The following is an 18423-nucleotide window of genomic DNA, read 5'->3' on the forward strand; positions in this document are numbered from 1 at the left end:
TCTAAACAGTCAGGCCTAGATTTGTGGCAGAAAGGCCTAGGGTGGCATAAATTTAGGGGTGGCATGCTGCCCAGCCACAAGTAAAATTTGCTCAGATATAGAGCATTAGGAACAGGCCGCACAGGGAGATCCTGAGTGGGGGGTCTGGTTTTGGGGGCAGCCTCTGGTTTTGTTAGAGGCTCAAAAATAGCTAATTTGATAACAGATGCTGTAAACATGATAAGAGAAAAAATACCCTGAGAGTGAAAGTAAAATTCTGATACAAGGATTTCCAACTCACATAACTAGGAAGCAAATGATCAACATGTGCAGTTTTCTATTTAATGTCCATGGCGGAGCTCCCTTATACGGAATCTCATTAACTGCTTTATTGTGTTCCTATCCCATGAGTACAGTGTCCAGCACAGCAAGGGTACTCATTTATTCCTGCATGCCAAAAAAAAAATGCTATAAGGTTAATTGGTTCTTGATAAAAATGATAATTGTATATTAATGTGCTTGGGACCTTAGACTGTAAGCTCTACTTATGCAGGGACTGATGTGAAGGATGAATAATCTCTTAAAACTGCTGTTAACTGCCAGCACTATGTACATATTTCTGTAATAGAAATACTAATTTTCTGTAACATAGTAATAAAAAGCTATTTTTTTCCAATCTCTCCATCATATAACCTGAATCTTCTAGAAAAATATGTTATCTTTTATTATTTAAGAAACTAAAATGTGTTCTGTGTTGTACCTGAAGACATATGTTTCCTGTCCTTTTATATACAGTGTATGCGGAGCAGCTTGCTTCCGGCTAAGCATTTTAATTGCCGCATGTGTCAGTGGGCAAGGTAGCACATGGAAACCAGGTCCCACTAACAAAAAAATGTTCTCTACTTCTCATTGCATCCTCTCTCTCATCTTCCTTATCGGCAGTGGCATAACTATAGAGGAAGCAGACCTCGTGGTTGTGGGGGGCCCAGACTGCGAGGTCTGCTTCTGTAAAAGACATAACAGCCTTCTACCAAGTAATAGCAGATTCAAAAAATCCCAGCACTCTTGGCTGGCTAAAGAATTAAAGCTACAGCCTGCCTTTCCATGATTTAACAAACTTTATATTTTGTCCTTCAGATCAGTCTAGATAGAGTGGATTGGCCAGACACTCTCAGATATCACAGCTCTGCTAGGTAAAACTGTCTTTAGAACAGACCTTCTCCTGATCAGCATATTGTTCAAGAGGGAGGATAAAAAACCCACAATACAGACACAAGTGCAGAGGCGGATGCCTATAATAGAAATAAACGAGCAGTGTAGGTGTTCCGCATGCTTCTATTTTTATCAGATTTTTCTGAAACATCCTCCCCAGGCAAGCTTATTCTGTCAAATAAATGTAGAAAACACATATATAGTATTTTACATCTGCCCATGCCTTTTATTCACTGTGTCAATAAACATTACTTTTAAGTATATATTAAATATTTTTAAATATATATTAAGTTAAGGTTAAGGTTTTTTGCATTTACTGTACAGAGGTTTAAAAGGTAGAAAAAAAAGAAGAAGAAGAAGAAAAAATGAACATTAACCATCAAGATGGTGACCTGCCAGCATGTATAGTGTGGCTTAGTTAATGCATGATATATTCTCCAGGAACTGAAGGCTTATATAACCTATATAAAAAAAAGTATTATCAAAATGTTCAAGTGTTGCCCTTGGCATCCAGCGCCCCAAGGCCACCCCTCATCCCAGCATGCGCATTATGCACATTCACACACATTTGTGGCCTCTCCACAAATCCGGCCTGTTCTATACCGACTACTCCTCTACCCCTGCCAATGTCATTATCTCTATTCACTCTAAGGCACATTAACCCAGATGCAGTGAAAAGGTGCAATTTTGGACACAATTGCCATGTTTTTTCCCCACATCACACCGTTGTTCCCAGATTCATGTAAGGGCAATGTGGGCTTTGAACTTGTGCAACTTTGTTGCAAATCAGATGCAACTACATCAAATATTTTTGCAGTCTGTCTGGCATCAGTTATGGTGTTCAGACTGCAAAGGGGGCTGCATAATTACGCACACCCCACTTTGCAGTTATTTATTTGTAAAAAATGTTTGGAATCATGTATGAATTTCGTTCCACTTCTCACGTGTACACTACTTTGTATTGGTCTTTCACGTGGAATTCCAATAAAATTGATTCATGTTTGTGGCTGTAATGTGACAAAATGTGAAAAAGTTCAAGGGGGCCGAATACTTTTGCAAGCCACTGTAATTCAGAAAGGACTGAGTGCAATGACCCGGATGTGTGCAGGGCACATTTGGACGTAAGGATCATGAAAGTGGTTTTAGAACTCACTGCAGGGAAAATCTCTTGTTGCCCACAGAGTCTGTGGATGTAAACAAGCCCTTTGATCTGCTATCCCACAGTCATAGTTTCCTTTTAATATAAAGCCACACTAGTCTGTTTTGCAAGCACTGTTTTAAACACAGCAATGAAAGCTTTGGATAAAGTATTCCTTAGAGAGAAGGTAACAAATATATGGTAAAAGGTATATATTGCACATTTTGCATTAAAAAAAGGCGAATAAATGGGATAATTAGAAATAATGAGGTATTTGCAAATTCAGTTGAAATGAAAAAAAAATAAAGGTGGCCAAACACGCTACGAGCCGATGCGGTCCCCGATCCAACTGATTTTTAAACCTGCCCGATCCATATCTGGCTGATTTCAGATTCCGTCTTTAGTGCCCATACACTGGGCGATAAGCTGCCGAAGTCTAAGGGACCGTTATCGGCAGCTAGAATCGGCCCGTGTATGGCAGCCTTAAAAAAAACATAAAAAAATCTGATGATGTCTAACAAAGCTGCACACAAAGTGTCAGCAAAGATCATTTGATAACAATAATGGAAATGTTTAATTTCTCTGGAAAACTTGGAGAATGTTCTGCTTATTCTTGTTAAAGGCATTTGTGTCTTCATGTGCCACTAGATATCTGACCCTAATTGAAGCTTACAAAGGTATTACTGTAGCTCAAAAATATTTAATTGAATCTAACAGTAAATGGCAACAACAGCAAGAACAAAAATTACATCATTAGGACTGGGGGTGCAGGGCCCACCAGAGCAGTGGGGCTCACACACCCTCAGGGACCACCGCCTTTTACTTAACAAACTAACTGTAGCCCAGAATATTTAAAAAAAGACATCTAAATCCCTCTTAAAGGCATTCATGGAATCTACCATCACAATATCACCCAGCAGGGCATTCCACAGCGTTACTGCCCTCATGCCAAGAATCATTTTTTAGGTTAAAATCGTGTTCCTCAAGTCTAAAGGGGTGGTCAGTTGTTCTTTGTTCTTTTTTTGTGGAAAAAGATCTCCTGCTATCTGTCTAAAGTGTCTGTCTTTTGTAAAGGGTAATCATGTCCCTTCACAAGCACCTCTCCAGAGAAAACAGAAAAATCCTAAAACCACACTGCATATTCAAGATGAGGTCATACCATTTATATGTACTGTATAAAGAGACAACATTATGCTTTCATCCCCCCAGTCAATGCCTTTTTGCTACAGTTTAGCATAAACTGACACAAACAATGGGAATATCCACAGTCACCATCTTAGGTTTCTAAATGAATTAGAACCCATAATCCTTTAGTGTACAACTAGCTGTGCAGGTACAGGTGTACATAGATTACATTTTTGGGCTGTGGTGCCTATTGAGATTCAAACTTACCTGTCTGTACCACTAGTCTGTAGGTGCCAGACTAGTGGTACTGAAGCAACAGCAAGCATAATTTCAAGCCAAAGGCTGGATAAAGGTCAGAGCAGGTGGCAAGTAGGAGAGTCTACAAAACAGACCAACTTAGTTTTAAAGAGGACATGAATTCAGAGTCACTTTGTGTGAAGCAATTCATGCCACACAACAGAACTGATACAGTTCACACACCAAGGATCCAGAGGGTATAGTCAGAATGATGAAAGTTAGATGGGAGCGGGCACAAGCCTTAAAGGGGACCTGTCACCCTAAGAAATAATTACAAATTGTTTTCTATTGTGTTGGTCAAGCAAAATAAACTTCAGTTACACTATATAAGTTATTTTAAACTTATTTCCTTTAGCCCTGGAATTCACAATTGCAGAAAACAGGCAGGCTCCATTTTGTGGACACTGTTATTAAGGCAAGCTGTGCACCCTGCCAAAATCTCGTTTCTGTGCCAGTATGGAGGGACCTGATACCCATATCCATGCACAGGTTACACAATTAGATGGTGAGGAGGGAGAGGGAATGTGAGGAGTGCAGTGACATCTAAAAAGTTCTGAATTGAAAGTGAAAGTAACTGTCTGCCCCACCCCTATGCCTAAGGCATAGAGGCGGGGCAGGCAATATATGATTGACGGCTGGGACTTTTAAATGCTTATATAATGGGTATAGATGTGTTAATAAAAAAATGATTTTGGGTTACATTTTTAACTTGAAAAGGGCTTTTATTATACAGCTTTTTATGTCTGAGTGACAGGTCCACTTTAAAGTTTCAAGTGGTTTATGTTCTGTGTAAAGTAACTCAAATGGGGAGTAATTTTGTTTGGTGAAAAGATGTGAATTTTAACCACTGCTAAGGGAATGTTCACCAATGCAAAGTTAATTCAACAGAACTTGACGTATTCCTGTTTTAGTAAGTTGTTTGCCAATGTTATAGAGAATTGTCATGGTGAAAATACGCCAAAATTCTGCATTTCTCCGTTAATAAACATGCCCCAATAGCTCCACAGAAGCCGGAGGGTTAAGTTGGAAATTCTATGCTGTAATGAAAACATTTATGTAATTTTGTATATTTACAAAATACTGAGTTTTTTGAGGTGAACAATCAGCTGTTGCAACCAGCTAAATACAAAAAACATGAGTCTTTAAAAACTATTATAAGAAAATGTTTCTTCCAGTAAGCACACTATCACTTTATGCTTAACCTCCTCAATATGAGAAAGTCTCCAGGTAGAAAGTGACAAATCTGATACAAAGTGAAACTAACAGTTGCATTAACACACAAGGCTCTGAGCAGAAGATGCCACTAAAAGTGTGAATAAATAGAGCCTAAGAACCAACAGTGACTGAATACACAGGAAGCACTGATACAGGTGTTATCATCATTTATTTATATAGCGCCAGCAGTTTATACAACAGCTTACAATAATTTATAACAAACAGTAACAAAGAGTACTTTTTTTACTACTCTTTGTTACTGTTTGTTATAAATTATTGTAAGCTGTTGTATAAACTGCTGGCCCTATATAAATAAATGATGATTTATGATTTATGGCTTTTTTGTGGCATTTTTCTCATGTTTTAATTTTTTTGGTGAATTTTTGAATTGCTGCCGTTGTGGAAAAATTTCCACCAAAAATATTCAATCATCGCTAAAGAGGAGTTTTACAGTGATTTTTCATTATTCATTAACAGTTTCAGAATTACAAATCTAAGGGTCCTGTGCGCAAGAGCTTTCAGTTGAAAGTGCAATCATCGCTAAAACATTTATGGGCCTATTGCTCGTCCATAGCATTTTTTACCAGAGCGTCTTCCATCAGATCTTATTTGCTACTTCTCATTGACTTTAATAAAGTATGTGAGGTCTGAAGGGTTGTAAAGTTATGGCATCAAATGTAGTGATCCAGCGGCATAAAATAAAACACAGACCTTGATAAATTTGGCATTTATTTTACAGAGCTTTTTAAAGTGCCTTGCCAAGGTTAATCATTTTACACAGTATGATAAATATGCCACTTAATGCTGTATTTTTTTATAGCACATTATTTATTTTTTGCTAAAGTAAAATAATTGAAATTCTTACAGGTTAAGTAAATCCTGGGGTAGAATGTTATCCCTATTTGGCTTAAAAGCTTTCTTTTTTAAACTTTCAGGGGCACATTAATAAAGCTCTTTAAAAAACACTCTGACATACACTAAACATTGCCACATGCCACAATATTGCAACAGCACACTATATAAATTCTGCGTATTCTTAAAGTTACATTATTTTATGCATTTATCTAAGCATAAAATTATGGGGTTAACCTATAGAAGCCAATGAGCAGGTAGCATTAAGTGGTTACCTGTTTAAAAGCAAACATCTTATTGGTTGTTATGGGTTACCACTCCTGGGCAAACTTTTATGCCAGGTCAGTGGTACGGAGCTTATGAATGGATTAATCAATGTAAGGTCAACAACAGAGTTGAATACATAAATAAATATTTATTTACACCAATTTATAGACTTAACATGTTCATCTTTATAAATATCCTTATTCATTATGGTCAGGGGACCATTTCCCCAAGAACAGCAACCAGAAGAAGCAGCCTAGAAAAAGTATGTTATAACGTAAATAGTTAAAATCATCATATGATGATTACCTTGACTTGCTGTAGTGGTTTGGTAATTGTATTATTATAATCTTGCAATAACAAAAACCCACTTTTAAAAAAAAATGTTACTAATAGACATGACCCCTAAGAAGGTACATTGATTAATCCCCTCTTTTCTGTATATATTCCACCCTTAAAAAGTGGTCAGTGGCCTGAATTCTCTCTGTTCTCTTATATCACAACCACAATTTTTTGGGGATGGGGTTTCTGCACAAACATGCATTGCATTTTCAGTTCTGAGTTTCTGTTATTTACTGTAAATAAATGTAAATAAGTGTTCAGTGCACAGTTAGACTGGTGGAACCACATTTGACCACTTGTTTTTGCCTAGAAAAATATGTGTGCAATGTTTTCAGTTTTGGGTCTCAACATGGAACTAGTAGTTCTATCCATATTTGGCATGAAACTGTTCAGAAGACCGCTGGTATTCTTATTTATGGTGTTTTATTGATGTTGTAAACTGCAAACTAATGGCATTTACTTATATTATCCTGATGCCTAATTCTATATTTATGCACTAGTGTGATAATAGACAGTAATGTCTATCTCAGGTCATAAAAAGTATCATAACATGCTTGGTAAATATTAAAGGGGCATTTTGGACTAACTTGGAGCATTGCAGACTATTTCTTAGCTGGGAGCATTGCAGACTATTTCTTAGTTGGGAGCATTGCAGACTATTTCTTAGTTGAAAGCATTGCAGACTATTTCTTAGTTGGGAGCATTGCAAACTATTTCTTAGTTGGGAGCATTGCAGACTATTTCTTAGTTGGGAGCATTGCAGACTATTTCTTAGTTGGGAGCATTGCAGACTATTTCTTAGTTGGGAGCATTGCAGACTATTTCTTAGCTGGGAGCATTGCAGACTATTTCTTAGCTGGGAGCATTGCAGACTATTTCTTAGCTGGGAGCATTGCAGACTATTTCTTAGTTGGGAGCATTGCAGACTATTTCTTAGCTGGGAGCATTGCAGACTATTTCTTAGTTGAAAGCATTGCAGACTATTTCTTAGTTGGGAGCATTGCAAACTATTTCTTAGTTGGGAGCATTGCAGACTATTTCTTAGTTGGGAGCATTGCAGACTATTTCTTAGTTGGGAGCATTGCAGACTATTTCTTAGTTGGGAGCATTGCAGACTATTTCTTAGTTGAAAGCATTGCAGACTATTTCTTAGTTGGGAGCATTGCAAACTATTTCTTAGTTGGGAGCATTGCAGACTATTTCTTAGTTGGGAGCATTGCAGACTATTTCTTAGTTGGGAGCATTGCAGACTATTTCTTAGTTGGGAGCATTGCAGACTATTTCTTAGCTGGGAGCATTGCAGACTATTTCTTAGCTGGGAGCATTGCAGACTATTTCTTAGCTGGGAGCATTGCAGACTATTTCTTAGTTGGGAGCATTGCAGACTATTTCTTTGCTGGGAGCATTGCAGACTATTTCTTAGCTGGGAGCATTGCAGACTATTTCTTAGTTGCCACCAGAACAGCCTGATGGATATATTTCAACTTGGTGAAAACACCAAACCAAAGAAGCATATTGGATTTATTAGCATAGAACACTTGCGGGGGAATGCAGGGTCGGACTGAGGGGTGCAGGGCCCACCGAGGCTCCCGCCTCAGGGGCCCTGCAGGTGCCCCAGCCAGCCGTGTCCCCTACCCCCCCCAGGGGCCCCCCTAACCCCCCCATAGGGCCCTCACCCGACATCCTCCCCGAGCGTGTATAAATTGAATGCGTCAGGGGAGGAACAGTCAGTAGCGGGAGCACCGGCAAAGGTCGGACTGGGCTGCCGGGGCCCACCAGGATTTTTCCCGGTGTCCTGGCGGCCCAGTCCGACCCTGGGGGAATGTAATAAAAGTCGTTAAAAATAATGTGCAGAAATAAGAATACTAATTAGCATTTAATGTAATATTGTTTATTAGACTTTTATTACATTGCAAATTTAGTTGTGCATTGCAAAGTTTTTAAGGTATGCTTGAGGGTGGCGTAATGGAGCAAATGTAACAACTTTTTCATTAAGAAGTTTTATTACATATACTGCGCACTTTTGCAAACAATAAAATTCACAAACCTTATTCAGCTGTCGTAAGTGGTCGCTAAAACCCATATTAATTTCATGCAGAGGAAAATTTCTTTGCACAGAGGCATACATTGCATTGCAAAAAATTTTTCCAGTACGACTTTTATGACATCCCCCCTTTCGGGTTTATGTAATAAAATGCATTAAGTTTGCAAAGGATCAGTAACCCATAGCAACTAGCGATGAGTGATTTTTTTCACCATGCATGGATTTGCAGTGAATTTCCGCAAAACTTCTATAAAAATTCGCTGTGCATAAATTTTTGGTGTCGCGTGTCAAATTGGGCGCCATTGCGTCAAATAGGGCGCGGTTGTGTAAAAAAAAGTACAGGTGACAAAAAAAATACGCGAGCATCCAAAATAGACGACAAAAAAAGTTGTGCGACAAATGCGTTTTGCAAAATTTTCGTGAATTTTCTTGCCGTTTCGTGAATTTCATGGTGAGTGAAAATGGGACAGATTCACTCATCACTAATAGCAACCCCTAAAATTCGCAAAGCCCATATTAAATTTAAATTCACACAAAAGTAAATTTGTTCTCACAGAGGTGTACATTTTTACACTGGGAATGATTTTTCTATTACCAATTTTTATGTCATTCCCCCCTTTGGGGTTTATGTAATAAAATGCACTAAGTTTGCACAGCAGCAGTAACCCATAGCAACCAATCAGCAGGTAGCATTTACTGGTCACCTGTTTAAAAGCAGACATCTTATTGGTTGCTATGAGTTACTGCACCTGGGCAAACTTTGTGTCTTTTATTACATATGGAGATTATCTCCAAAAGGTCTGAATAAGAAAAAGCTTATTAGAGTATTCTTTTTGTAAATTGTAAAATAAAAAAGGAGGATTAGTATTATTCAGTTCTGAAGCAAGCAGTAGTAGCAATGACAGAAACCGGATATGAAAGCAGAACTTGTGTAGCAAGTGGTGTTATCTGGGTTCTACAAACGAGCACAGAGCAGCCATTTACATACTTTACACTTTGCCTTAACAGCTGGCTGCAGCAGAAGTCCGGACATCATAGCCTCTTCTGCGTATATTAATGCTTGTAGTCAGCAAAATATATCGCAAATATATGACAACATTGACAAATTTATGTATTACTGACAATGCTCAAGTACTTCTGGCTAGGCCAGAATGCGGAAATTCATCAGTGTGCCAGTTCGGGATGCAGTATATGCTATTTATAGAGAATATTGTAGCATTTACCCTTTGATCAAAAGCCATGAATATTATGAAAAAAATTTATAAATCCTTATCAGTGCCGGGCCAGGCCAGGCCCAGCCAACTGGGCACCGTAGGCGACCCAGCTATCCTCCTCGCTCCCCGCTCCCCCATCGTGTGCACACATGCACGCATATGATGATGACAGGGGGAATGGATTCTGGTGGCTGGTGGGTGTGCCCACTTTCTCTAACCTTGAGTCGAAGTCACACAGTGACAAACAGTGGGCACCCTGGCATAAATAGTTGAAAATGGCAGCATTTTAAATTTAAACCAAAAAAATTCAATGGATGAAATCTGATTGGTTGTTAGTGACCCAACACACTTTTCCTATTTTTGAACTGTAGTCCCCCAGCAAAGTTTGGGGACAAAATTGTGGGACTGACAGCATTTTACACTTCACTATTGAAAGTAAATAGGTGAATTTGATTGGCTGTTGGTGGCTGCGCCCACTTTTTCTAACCTTGAACCACAGTTACCTGGTGCCTAACTCTCCAAAGTTTGGGGACCCTGGTGTTATTATTGTGAGAATAGCAGCAGGTTGGATTTCCACCAAGTCAATAGGTAAAATCTGATTGGCTGTTCACTGCTCTGCCCACTTCTGGGCATCCAAAAATCATCATATTTTCATTCAGGCTGACCCCATGACTATGTGATTCAAGTTTGGGGAGTGTAGCCTCAAAGCTGTAAGTTTGGCTGCAGTTTCAATTTCCCCATTAAAGTAAATAGGTGAAATTTGATTGACTGTTGTTGGCCCCTCCCACTTTGAGTCATCTAAGAAATGAGGCTGTTTCATTCGGGGTGATTATGTTATTCAAGTTTGGGGGGTGTAGCTTCAAAGCTGTAAGTGCGGCAGCAGTTTGAAAATCTTCCCTGTCAAAGTCAATGGGGAAAATTGGGGTGTTTGGAGCGGCACCACAAAAAGATGGGGGGCAGGATCGCCTAGAAAAGCACAAGCAACCTGCTCCGCTATAGGGTGAAGAAGTGGGGAGAGTTTGGGTGTTGTACCTCTAAAACTGTAGGAGGAGTAGCGTTTAGAAAATGGGGGGCACTAAGAATAAGAAGAAGAAAAAGCGAAAGAATAAGCTGAAGTGGAAGAACAGTATGTTGGGGTTTTCAACCCAACATAACGCTCCACCAATAGAATCCTGCATGGAGATCCATTTTACAAAAGAGTAAACACATTTTTTATATATTTAATTTTATAATTTGACGTGAAGTTAGCATTTCCTTACTTTCCCTTCCCCTCAGTCGCTTGCTCTGATAAATTTCAGTCACACTTTACTTCTGCGCTGCAAGTTGGAGTAATGCCACCCCCCCACTCAGAGTGCTTTTTGTTGCTTTTTTTTGCACTTTTGCTGTAAATTGTTAGATTTTCAAAATAATTTAATTGTGTGATTATTAGCATGGCATATTTTAGTCAAATGATCTTCCATATAAAACACACTTAAACAAATTTTTTCCTGCTGCCTTAAAGGAACAGTTCAGTTTAAAAATCAAAATATTTGTGCTTTTAACTTTGCATGCAGATGACTTCCTATTCAAAAGTTCTCTTTATTTCTTTATTTATTTTAACTCCAAATGGATAGTTATAAGTGACAGAAAAGAAGAGATGCCAAGATGTTTCAAAAAATTGAGTAAATAGAAAGAGACCAAATAACTTCTACTGAATTGATATAGCAAATCTTGTCATACAATCTAGCTGTCACAATTCCCTCTACATGCTGCAGACCTCTTCCCACTGACAAGAATGAGAAGTATGTAAGCCATCAAGTCATTATCACCATGTATCACCAGGGTGCACACTTTTTATGATAATTGCCAACGCAGAGCTAAGTTTTGCATTTCATTTAACTTCATTTTGCCAGAATTTTGATTGATGCTAAAAGTAATGGCAAACTCTCTATATGCCAGTTATCCCCAACCAGTGGCTCAGGAGTAACATGTTGCTCACCAACCCCTTGGATGTTGCTCCCAGTGGCCTCAAAGCAGGTGCTTATTTTTGAATTCCTGGCTTGGAGACAAGTTTTGGTTGCATAAAAACCAGATGTACTGCCAAATAGAACCTCCTGTAGGCTGCCAGCCCACATAGGGGCCACCAAATAGCCAATCAGAGCAATAATTTAGCAACCCTGAAACCTTTTTCATGCTTGTGTTGCTCCCCAACTCTTTTTCCATTTGAATGTGGCTCACATGTGTAAAAGGTTTGGGATCCCTGCTGCATGCTATTGGCCTTGAGAAGCTTTGGGCATAATCTGATCTGTTTGTTGTCTATTTAAGCAAACACCTAAGCACAGGAGGGTCAGTCCAAACTTCCTTCCAGGTAGGCAGTTTTAACCGTATGTCAGCACACTGGTATACAGGACATCAAATTACATTAAAATCTGCCTAATGAAAGAGAATGTTATAATAAACAAACATCCAGAGTAAGTTTTTTACAAATACTTAATTTAAAGTTATTCATAAATGTAATTGTCATTGAAAGCAGTATCTGACCCTTGCTATTTTAGGCACTGCTGGTTTAGACTATTGGAACAATGTGGCAGAATCAGCTATTAACAGATCTGGGAAGAATGCAAGTCATTGTGGAAGTCATTGGCTTGAACAGAGCTGGCTTCTGCTGTATTGTTTCAATAACCAGAACAAGCATTGAGGACAGGCATAGACAGAAATTGTTTTTAACAGAAACTATGTAGTTTCTGTTAAAAACAATTTCTGTCTATGCCTGTCCTCGATGCTTTACAGCTAACTGTTTAACTGTTTTACAGCAAACTATCTTTGGGGTTACAAACTTAATTATCAGACACATAAATGATTTACAATGTTAGCTCTCATATGTACAGTCAAAAGTAATCTTAAATCCTATTTTAAAGAACAAAATGTTGCCTGGTTTGTCTACTTCACATTTAAATTATAGGTATTATATACAAAAATAATTCAAAGTTAAGGAGTGATTTAAAAAAAGTGAATTTTATATTTAAAGCATAAAATTGCTTTACATGAATGTGCTCATTTCTACACACACAATGAGCCGATTTCTGAATATAAGTCCATCATTCGTAATTAATAGAAATACAGGTATGGGATCCCTTATCCGGAAACCCGTTATCCAGAAAGTTCCAAATGACAGAAAGGCCATCTTCCATAGACAACCTTATCCGGAAAACCCCAGGTCCAATACCTGTAGCTTATTTTTAACATTGTCAAAAATCATAGCATGACCTATAAATGACAATTGTCAGCTTAACAAGGTTAACCAGGTAACCAGGCTGTGAATGATCCACAAACAGCAATAATAAATAATTCACAAATCCTTGATATTTGCTGAATTTAAGAAAATGTTTATAATTTTTCTTATGAAGTTCCAAAAAATTGTATTTTTGCTCTGAATTTTTTTTTTTTTTTAATTTTAAACAAGTTTTAGGGGTAATCCTATCAGCTGAGCCAAGATTGCTTCAGTAGTAGCTGTGTTCATCAGTAGTCTTCAGAGACACAAATCAGCAGGCAGGTCACAGTACACATCCCATTACAAAATGTGAAATTCATGTAGGTGCATCGAATTCTGTCTGGTATCAAATTTGACTGACGACAGGTTTGATGTGAAGTACTAAAACATAAAAGCTAAAGTTCTGGTCTTGAATTTCTCTTTATGAACACTTTATTGCAGTACATCTGAAGCTCATTACTGTCTTGTATATCTTGCCTTGATAGTCTTCTTTTAAATTCATCTGTTGTAAAGTAATAGATGACAGGATCTAGACAGGAGTTCAAGCTGGCAAGACATAAGGCCACTGGATGTAATGTTAGGATAGCCTTTCTCTGCTTGCACTGAGTTATTTTATTGGCTTTTACTAGAAAGTCTAAGGGAAAGCTAAAATGATAAGGAGCAAAACAGATCAAAAATACCACAGCACATGTCAAGATCATCTTCAGAGCTTTCTTCTTTTCTCCAAGGTCCTGAGAAATTGAGTCTGGCTCTCTCAGTGACATTACAGTCCTCCAGGAACAATACAAGACGATAAGCAGTGGAGTCACAAATCCAAAGAGTTCAGCTAATGTCACCAACAACACAGAGTTGTTCATCCCAATGTCCACCAGGGGAAGATCCACAAAACAGCGGTCATTTGTAGTTGTGTCATTGCTGACTCTTAGCAAGGGGAATGGCAAACAGCTGACACATACAGTTATCCAGCCAGCCACACTGATATACACATCACAGACTCGCTTTCGGTCATTCCATTTAAAAGGATAAATGACATACAAAAACCTTCTAACACTAATGCACACTAAGAAAAATATGCTTGCGTACATATTTACATATTTTAAATAGAAACAAAACATACAGACAAAATGGCTGAAAGGCCATGACTGATTCAGGTAATAAAATATCCTCAATGGCAGAGAAAGAACTTGCATTAAATCAGCAATGGAAAGATTAATCATAAATATTACGGCTCGCTTAGTCTCCTTGATGTAAGCATAAAAGATCCATAGAGCAAGAACATTTCCAATTAAACCAGGGATCAATATAATAGTGTAAGTGATAGCATAAATGTTATTCACAAATGTGGCATCTACATTACACTCAGTACCATTACCAGTCAGCATTTCCATCTAAAGTGTTCTTCAAAAAAATCTAGCAAAATAGACATTAAACTCAGTCACCCAAAATCCAATCAACAGAAATTAGTTTCCAGACAGAATAGAATTCTCATTAATTTCTGGTGGTTTTTTAAATACATATCCCTTGAATCCATGGCTGTGCGTGTCAATAATCTGGAGTCTTATTTTCAGAGGAATTAAGCGTTGAAACTATAAATTGTTTCTGTTAAATTTTGCCGTGTGCTTTAATTCTCCTTTCACCCAGAGCACCCATGTTGACAGCAGTTTTCAGAGACGTTGATAATATTTAAAGTCCTGTGGTTTAAGCCATCGTGGGATAAAGTTTTCCTTCAACTCCATCTAGCTTGTTATAAGATTAATTCTGTCATCAAACACTCCGGAAATATTTAGATCTTGTAAAGGCGTTTCAAACATTGTACCCAAACAATCTTCAAGGCAAAATATGAGAAGACATCAATCAGCACTGGAATGCATCTGTAAAATATACAAGAAGTCATCTGGTTTTGCATTATCAGGCTCTTAAAATTTGTCCATTATGTGTCACAATTAAAAGAAAAAACTTTCCAGTTTCCTAAATATGTGACATTCTTAAAGGAAAATAATAGTATTTTTATGAAATTGTTTGTCTTTTATAAATTATACAGTAAGTCACGTGTGGCACTTGCATGCTGAGCCTATAACGGTGCTAGTGGATCATCAATCAGGTTGCTGGATCTCAGTATATATAAAATGCAAAGACTTTCTCAGGTTAAGTGGTTAAGATAATAAAACATAAAAATGGTGACTGTATATATAACATTGGTTTCCAATGTGTATGCAAGGTCTACATTGCAAGCAAAAGCAATAACCACCCAATGGAAGGGTGTATACATTGAACATATAGATACCATACAAACATACAAGTGATACAATAGAGCTTACAATCTAAAAATTGTGTATTGTGCAGGGTCACCAAAGGAAAGCCACCCAATCCATGACCAACTGCTGTTTTTACCTTTCTATTAAAAGTTTGCTCTTGTTTCCTTCAAGCTGATATGTACAATTTATTGCACCTAAAGAATAGGTACTAGTTACATCTTTTCAGTACTTTCCTCACACTGTATATTTTATTGAACATGTAGCTTGTTCTACAAGACTATATTAAAGGACATGTAAACCCCACACACAAAAATTTAATCAGTGAACAGCCTCTTTGAAATCTTTCAATACCTGCCACACTGGTTGTCCAGAGGTTAATAGTAAGGCTGCAGTGTCCCCTTAATCACTTAGATTTGCTTCTCCTCCTGTAACCCACTTGGCCCCTTCCCTCAGGAATTTGCTTTGGCTGTTGGCTTGTGGGCATGCTCAGTAAAGAGATGGTATTGCTGGTTCCCATAGAAACTCAGCTCTAGCTGTTTGCTTCAATTTTTTTCTCCTAACCTCCTCTACTGAGCTCAACTCAAACAAAGCAGAACTTTTATCAGACAGTTCTGCCTGTGTGAGCCTATATTCCTGATTAAATGTACGCTGAATAAGGGTCTGTGTGTGTGTATGCTGTTTGCAGATTTAAATGTATCTGATTATGTATCAGAGGGAAAATGGCCACCGGGAGAAAGCTGCTATTTGCTTTAGGAAAATGTGATGGTGCTGGCAAACGGAGGGGATATATGCAGTACAAATGATGCCATTTGGGTGGGGAAGATGTGCCCAACTGATATACATTGTAGGCAAATGTAGGCTATACACGTCCTTTAAGCTATTTAAAGTGGGTTCCTATGAGGCACAAGAGTCCCAGATGTTTACTCTGTTTAGTACCTCCTGTCAAACCCTAATGGGTTTTTTTCTTGCTGCCAGATTCCCAGCTTTTCATGCTTTTATGGTGATTTAATCAGACACATTACTGTTCATTAGAAGCAGCAGATATTTATACAGAGTAGGTAATAGGCCAGGAGATGATATAAAGGGGTATTATCTGAATCTTGCTCTAGACCAAATGCAAAAAAAGATGATTGCCAGTTACAATTAATTTACAAAGTTACGGTGACTTTGAGCCCATAGAGTAAAATGTTTCTCGGCAGCATTTATGTGAGGAAGGGCAGGCCCACCAACATGGAGGGAACAGGGGTATTGTTGTACCAGGTCTAGTAAAATAGCCATCCAAATAGGGGCAAGGCATTGCAAAATTTACACTAACTGCATAAGTTACATATCAAATTTTACACAATTTACATAACTTACTTAAAAACTGCCTAGAAACTTTTATAACTTGTGTATTAAGCAAAAGACAATGCAGAGAAGCTTGAGAGAGGCAGACAGGGGCAGACTCCACTGACCACCATGAATTAAAAAACATTTAAAAAGTTCAAGGTAAAGGGTGGAATGGGTAGTTTTTGGACCCCCACAGGAACATCATTGGGCCCATGCTTGGAATTGCTATGGAATTTATGAAAAATCTTACTTTCAAAAAACCTATGTAACTTATGTATAAACTCCACTGACCGCCAATTAAAAGATGGACTTATTAGCACATTAATTATTTTTCATATTGGCTAGTTATTAGGCCCCACAGCAAGATATAGTTTACTTAACTCATGCAAAAACTTAGGTAATTTCCATATAAAGCAATGACAGCACAGAGCAGGAGTGTGGGATAGTGATAAGCGTATTGTTTTGGCAGGCACGAATTTGCTGAGAAACTTCACTTTTTGCCATCGCCAATTTGTTTTTGTGAAACTGTGAAAAATTGTGAACTGCTTTTTATAACATCAACTGCCTATATTTCACACTCAAGGGGCATAGACAAAATTTTGGTACTGCAGTGTCTTCACGGAGGCCCCGTATAAGTAGCTTGTTTGGGGCCCCCGTTTTTCTGATGGGGTCACCATGTTCCCAGTTTGAACCTGAAAAAAGGTCACCATGTACCTTTTACATTTGGTAATCGTTTGTGTAATTTAAATTAACATACATTTCACATGTGGAAGTATGTTTACCCTTACATTTAACACTTGATTAAATACCTAAATTTATACAAGCCCCAAATTATGCAGAGATGCTAGCAAAGTTTTGCAGCACTGTAATTTTGTAATTACATTTAGACGGTTATTTTAATTTTCCTGACTTTGCCCAAGTTTAGTGCTACCGTTATTCTGTGTTTTCAATCTATTTTAAATTGTATTTTTTTATTAGATATATTTTCTAACTCAGAAATGAAATGATCAATGCAAAATGCTACCAAAAAATTTAAAATATGATTAACTGTTGAGTGACTGGTTAAAATCTGTAAATCAGCTTTCACAAATACATTTTAAATATAGTTAAACTTACCACATAACGATGGGGGAGTAAATATCATTGGAATGTTCCTTGCAATTCTGAAATGCAAATCTGTAGCTTGCATGCACACTAATATATTTTGACGTACCTATGAATAAAAGCAAAATCAAATCACCATTATATACATAAAAGGACAAGGTAAAGCCAGAGCCAATTTTAAAGTCATCCTCCAGGGACCCCATTCGCTGACCTATAAACACTGGACGATGCATCTCTTTTTTAAAAACCTTTAGGACACTCCAGTTACAAATCTATGAGCCTAGTGTACACTAGGCTCACAAGATTGTAACTGGAGTGTCCTAGAGGGTGCCTCACAAACTGAAAATCCCCATGGACTTCTACTTTAAATACAAAAATGTGTTATAAAAGCCATGTTGTGACATGACAAATATTCATACAAACTAATTTGACTAGATTGTAGCTTAAAATATACTGTACAGAGACATATCTCATTATATTCACCAACAACAATTTCATAGACAGTCAAGGCATTCAGTATGTATGACTTTGTGCAGTGACATTACACATGCCATGATTGTGTGCAAAGCAGAAGGTAAGCACAATTTTAATCATGTTCAAACCGCTGGATTCTATTTACACACAAATTAAATTCAAGTTGTTTCAGAGGAGTTGGTCTTGTCATTGATATAGTTGTTTTGAGACTTTACCACACATATAAATAGAGCAGCCCTCCAGCTCCACATAGTTTGACTACAATCCAACTTTTATACACATGTCCTCTATATACCAATATCAACAAATCTTAAATATTATAAGTATAT

At 37.8% G+C, this 18423-nt stretch overlaps 1 protein-coding gene across 1 annotated transcript; it reads right to left on the reverse strand.

Moving 5' to 3' along the window:
* Positions 1–12492: 12492 nt before the first annotated feature.
* Positions 12493–17723, reverse strand: gpr174 (G protein-coupled receptor 174). Its single transcript, XM_002940433.4, has 2 exons — positions 17633–17723; positions 12493–14803 (listed from the first exon to the last, which is right to left on the reverse strand). Exon 2 carries the CDS (start codon positions 14318–14320, stop codon positions 13328–13330), a length of 993 nt encoding a protein of 330 aa, XP_002940479.2. The 5' UTR covers positions 14321–14803; positions 17633–17723; the 3' UTR covers positions 12493–13327.
* Positions 17724–18423: the final 700 nt, after the last annotated feature.

Source organism: Xenopus tropicalis, chromosome 8, assembly GCF_000004195.4.
Source record: "Xenopus tropicalis strain Nigerian chromosome 8, UCB_Xtro_10.0, whole genome shotgun sequence".
NCBI classification, from domain to species: domain Eukaryota; kingdom Metazoa; phylum Chordata; class Amphibia; order Anura; family Pipidae; genus Xenopus; species Xenopus tropicalis.

What these genes read in the sequence shown, in the direction of transcription:
- gpr174 (XM_002940433.4), bottom strand. Translation starts at nt 14,320, where the DNA reads ATGGAAATGCTGACTGGTAATGGTACTGAGTGTAATGTAGATGCCACA.